General features: G+C 46.3%; 1 protein-coding gene across 1 annotated transcript in view; it reads right to left on the reverse strand.

The window, feature by feature from the left end:
• LOC105618391 (homeobox protein homothorax-like) overlaps nucleotides 1-914 on the reverse strand; it is a 122280-nt gene extending 121366 nt beyond the window's left edge. Inside the window, exon 1 of the mRNA XM_012199933.1 lies at nucleotides 900-914. Coding sequence (XP_012055323.1) covers nucleotides 900-914 — 15 coding nt within the window. The remainder of the gene's footprint in view (nucleotides 1-899) is intronic.
• Between the last annotated feature and the right edge of the window lie 5236 nt (nucleotides 915-6150).

The following is a 6150-nucleotide window of genomic DNA, read 5'->3' on the forward strand; positions in this document are numbered from 1 at the left end:
AGACCCTCCTCTCTCTCTCTCTCTCTCGTTCTCCCGCATCCTTCGCGAATCGGCGATATCGATGACACGAGTGCGCGCGAATCGTTCGAATTTCGCACGTGAATAAGAAACTCGCTCTCGGCAAGCCCGAAAGCAGCCCTTTTGTGTGACTGTCGTTTCTCTTTCTTCGGCCGCCACAACGCGACGAGGTACAATGTTACAAAGCACCGAGGCGGCCAACATGTAAATTCCCTTTCGACACGGCGACGAAACTCAATTCAAATCCACCAGCCGCGGACTCGCGTGCGTTCAAGTCTAAGAAGATGGAACCTGCCGACTCTCTTTCGAGGCGCGATACAGCGCGAAAGAAAAAGAGGAATGCTGTGTTTTATAAATTCACGCGCCGCGATGAATTCCTAGAATCCTCTCAGAAATGAAATCGCGTCGTGGATAAAAACGTGGCAACGGGAGCTCCACGAAAATTAGATGTTGTCTGTCTGCGAGTGGCGCGATCGCATTCAGAAATGATGGACAATCAATCACTTTCGCGTAATGAGAAACTTTTTCCTCGTATCACCCTCATTTTTAAACATGAGATTTAAAAAAGATATAACTTTTCCCCCAACAGTATTTCGATATTCTAGTGAAATTTTCATTTAGACATTTTTGGAGCACTCGGTGCTCCAAAAAATACTCGCGAAGAACGAGTGAAAGAATGATCTTAGGGATCTTAGCTCACGATGGATTTTCGTTAATAACGATGTGTTACATCGTTCTAAGAAAGACGGGGATGTATTTTTGACAAGCCGATTCGAAGCTGGATCATCCTCGAAGTCCGAACTCCGATTAAACGCGTTCATTCTCTACACCATCTCTAGCGAGAAAAAGATGTATGATGGAAAAGATGAGTGGAAACATACCCTTGGCTGCGCCATGAACGCCCTGGCCGCGCCGGGGAACTCTGCGTGCTGAGCCACCGTAGCGGCTGTATTTTCCCACAATGTAAGCAAGCGAGCCTCAACACTTCACTACACTTTTTCGGCACTGTTATAGCGCGCTAAGCTTAAATGCTCGGACGCGCTGCGTGACACTGGGCTTTCACGGTAACGATAAGGTCGTCCGACGGAAAAGGACAAGGGATCACGGTTCCAAATTCCAGACTTGGCCGGCGCGGCGATCGACGGCACCTCTCTTGTGCCTCTTCTTTTTGAATCGGCCTCAGCCTCGGCCGTCGGACTGCGTCGCCACTCAGTTTGCTCCGGTTCCGCTCTGCTGAAATTCTTCCTTCTCTTTCTCTCTCTCTCTTTCTCTCCGCAGATTTCTTCTCACTAGCTGCTTTTCCTTTTGTGTCGTCTCGTCCTCAGTATTTTGGAAAGACTCACACATACACATATACACACAGAAGGAAGGACAGCGTCGGTCGAAACGAAACGGCAGCCGACGGTGAAATTCAAACTGTCGCGGACGAGCGTCAGCACAGTTCGGCGGTGAGTATCGTTTGCGGTATGATTTTTCCGACGACTACGACTACAACGGCTCGGGCCGAGTACACGTGCTTCCTCATCATCGTTGCGGTTATTACACCACCTTGGACGTCCACACACACACACAAACACACACACACGTGGGTGCTCGGAGCTTCTCTCGTCAATCCCGCATATTGTTAGGAAGGACGAGCGTTCGGTTGCTTGCACACGGACACGTGGCTTGACCTTCGCGCGATATCAACAAGACAAGAGCGATATCAACGTGATATCAACAAGACAATAATATTAGAAGAAAAACACAAGAGCACTTAGAGCGCGTTCGCGCGCGAGGTGATCGCGAGATGATCGCGAACGTGCCGCATCGAGACGCAATATTCGCGCTCTGCAAAAGTTAACTTTTGTCCTGTTTCACTTTCCTGCTCCCTTCACATCCGCGACGCACGACGACGACGTCCCGCTTCTATTCACTGTTTCCCACACAATCGATCATCACCGATGATGTCACTGACAGAGACAGAGACAGGAACACGTTACATTCTCCAGTTCACGACACCAAGTGAGAGCCACTATGACGCCCGACGACGAAGATGAGGACGACGACGACGGGCGCCACGACGCAAGCACTATGCACCGACGTGTATGCTCGCACCTCGCGGGTGTTTCGTCGCGCGTTTACGGGAGCGATCAGCGATCAGCGAGCGAAGACGCGACGCGAAACGCGTGACGCACACGGTGTGACGGCGGCGTTGCCACGACACGGCGCGGCGCGCGTTGTCTCGTGTGCTCAACTCCTCACTGCTCCGGTCTCGTTACTCCGCGGTTGCCGCCTTTACACCTTTACACGTTGCGCGCCTTTACGGATGCTCGGATTTTAATCTAATCTAACACCGGCCGCGCCGCCGGTATTCTTTCGGAATAATCGCGCACGCACGCACGCACGCACGATGTTAGCAGAACGCGAGTGCGAGACGTTACAGACGCGAGATGGACGCGACGTGACGCGACGCGACACGACGCGACGCGACGCAACGCGACGTGACGCGTGGCGAGACGAGACGAGACGAGACGAGACGAGACGAGACGAGACGAGGCGAGGCGAGGTGACGCGACGCGACGCGACGGGCGGTACGCGATATAACCACAGGATCGCGACGCGAGTCGAGAGAGGAGATCGCGCGAGCAAGAGCTGTCCGCGAGACGGCGGGCGACCCTCCTCCCTGACCGTGACTACTACTGCGTGTGGCACTCGTAACTCCGGCGGACAGAAGGTGGTAGGTTCGTAGTGTGTTACACGTAGCGGGCGCGCGGTCGAAGCCAGCCACGGGGATATGCGTGTTTCAGGTTTCCCCCACGAAAAAGCAACCGGGTGTAGATCGCACGGGTAGAGAGAAGAGCGGAGCGAGCGAGCGTGGAGAGCAGCGCCTAGCGCGGTTTTAGATCCTGCGCCGTCCGCAGTCGTTCGCCAACTGTCAATCAGCGCCGTGCTACGCGACGGAGTGGGAGACGCGGAGACACGCCCACCGAGACCGGCCAATGCGTCCACTGTTCCCGCCTATCGGGACCCCGGACCCGGTCGAGAGCAAGCGCGGTCTCAGCGCCCTCGCGGCCAGACTCGGAACCACTGGATCCTCCGCCATCGCTACACCACCACTACCAACGAGACTGCCGACGGCCGATGACGACGACGACGCCGACGACGACGCCGACGCCGACGACGACGTCAGCGACGACGATCGCGATCAAGAGCCCATGGCTACGACTATACGACGGGACAGCGTCATTCGTGAAATACTTCGTCTTTCGCGAGATACGTCGACCGATTCCATCCCATTCCATCGCATCGCTCCAAATTCCAGGATCGCTCAACCGAGGCGTTTCCCTCGTATTTGCTTCTCCTTACTCCGAGACTCTTCTCTGATTGAAACAAAAATACCATCATGTTCTGTATTTGATTTCCAATCTCACTGTCAAAAGTATTGTTGATTCTAAAGAAACACATGTAATCAATAATATGTACATGCAACCTAATAATGTTTGATATTCTAATTCGAACATATTAAATCATGTTCCCTTATTGTTATAAAAACTATACGATACATAGAACGGAAAGAGAATAATGACAAACGTGAGTAATTTCGAATAGTTTCGAGTATTAATACGATTGACTGAAGCATTTAATGTGAACGTGCCGTCGGTGGGACAAACAGCATAAAAAATTTGACATTGCTTTCAGAGCTGCACTGCTCCTATCGTACTGGCGCTCAGCAGATCGAACCGACGGTCACGCGCGCGCGCGCGCGCGCGCGAACGCAGGATAATACTGACAGTCAGCATGGCGAGTGGTTCTTGGCAGAGAGAATCCACCGCACCGTTTCTCTACAAACTACTTTACAAATGCAGCCACCTGAACAAATTCCTATTGATCCTAGTTTGCGGAATTGGAGCTGATCCTAACTCAACAATTCACTATTCTTTTCTAAATTACAGTCCTTCGTGCACGTATCTGTACAATAAATATTTTATTTACCAGAATTGACCATCGACTATAGTGTCGCTAATGGCCTGCAATCTTTTCATAATCTTATCTAAAATAAATTTATTCAGTCATCATTTGACATCGGACAGCACTTATAAACAATAACAAAAAAAATTCTTCGGCGAATCTAAAAAAGAGGAAGGTGCACAAATGATAAATTGGTACAAATGATAAATATTTATACATATTTAGTGTGTTTCTTTTGTTGTGTGTTTTAGATATATTATAATAAAACAAATGTTAAAGTCATTTATTCATACAATGATTCGTACAATGACAAATCAAAATGAATAATAGAAATCACCACGATGTTTACTTTTACGTCGGACAAAAGACTTTAGTTATACATTGAAAATTTCGAAAATTTGATGCAGCGAATAGTCAAACGCACGTGCTGCACATGTGATGCACACATATTGACTCATGTATCACGTTACAAATACTTACAACTCTTGTATTACTAATACCTAATTCTTTAGAATTATCTATTCTTGCGAAAGATAAACATGATATATGTGTAACAATAATTATATTGAAATTATTTACTGTTTGTAACAATGAATTTGCTAAAATAGAGATATTGAAGGAATGTTTTTTAATAGAACTGATAACGCATTCGTCCATACAAGTCCAATAGCCAGCAGTCGTAAACGAAATTATCAATTATGGCAGGCGACTACGTGATCAGCTTTTATTTTTTTTTATTACAATTTAGCCGATATTTCGCGCCAGGAAGCCAGCGGCGCTAGCGATCGAGCTTTGAATGAACCAAACAGCTGACTCTACGTAGGAATTGGGTCGCGAACGTGCGGTTTCGAACTTTGAATGGTATTCGGCGTTCGGTGAGTAATAGCGACAGGAGGCGGTTGCAGGAGGACGTGGAGGAGGGCGGGCGACCTGTCACCGACATCACTCAGTGTCTCCCTCCTGGCGTTCACTTCGCTCGATTTTATGACTCTCTCATCCCGCACTTTCCTCCCTTCGCCGCAGCTTCGTCCTCGTCCTCGTCCTCGTCCTCGCGCGTCTACTCTACCGTCCTCGTCGTCGTCCTCGGCGCGCGTTTACACGCCGCGTTCCGCATAATATCGCAAATTGACACATCCGCGTTCGGCTTCGGCAGCCATCGATCGACGGCGGCGCGGCACCGAGTTGGACGCCATCGACCAAATGGATAATGAATCCTGGATTCCCGAATGTTTTATGTTGCGTCTTCTCTGTATATCAATGTACTTATGTGTATATACTTATGTGTATAGAAACTCGCGAAGGCAAAGGTTGTCTTTTCGTTAGGATTCAATTTATTTATTTTTACAATTCAATGTTAATTCTTTAAATACGAGTATAATAATTAATTGTAAGATTCATAGATGCAGTAAATACATTTCATATATGAAAGGTGAGATTATATCAAATTAAACTAAAGTTATTTAAACATTTGGAAGAAAAATTTATCGTAAGAGATCGTGAGAAATTTCTTTATGGAAAATTTTGTCAAACATTTAATTCTTCGTCTCCACATTGTTAAAATATTCTTTGTTTAGTCACATAATAAATTATAATAAGCAATTAAAGAAGATCAAATTAACCATTCCAATGTGTGACCATTCAGATAGTCAACTATAATAAATAACAATACAAGAAAAGTTATTGATTTCAATGTTAAAATTATAGAATATATGTATATATTCTAAGAAGTTTTTTGAAGAAAGAATTTTAAATATATTGAACACAAAAATTATTCGTAATAACAAAAGACATAGAATATAAAAGAGAAAGTTGTCTAGCAGAGTTAGTTTCACTCAAACTAACATTTAGACAAAGCTTTAAATTCTTTTATAAAGACAACTTTCTTGTTTGCAACATAAATATTCTGCTGACAAAAATCGATCCGCATATATTGCAGATATTCATACGCTGCAATGAATTGCCTTTCGTAGGCAAACAAAGAAAGTGCACAATCATTAATTCTTTTTTGTACCCCTTTTTGCTCGTTTAATTCGCATTTCCAGAATATTGTAAAGAGCTACTAGAGGGTGCAAAGGGCATTTTAAGCTTGTTATTTTGTGATTGATCCAGCACCGAGATCCAGCTATGTCGTACATCTGTCAATAGTAACAAGGGAAGAATTTCGATTTCTCTCTCTCTCTC

This window comes from Atta cephalotes, assembly GCF_000143395.1.
Source record: "Atta cephalotes unplaced genomic scaffold scaffold00016, whole genome shotgun sequence".
NCBI classification, from domain to species: Eukaryota; Metazoa; Arthropoda; class Insecta; order Hymenoptera; family Formicidae; genus Atta; species Atta cephalotes.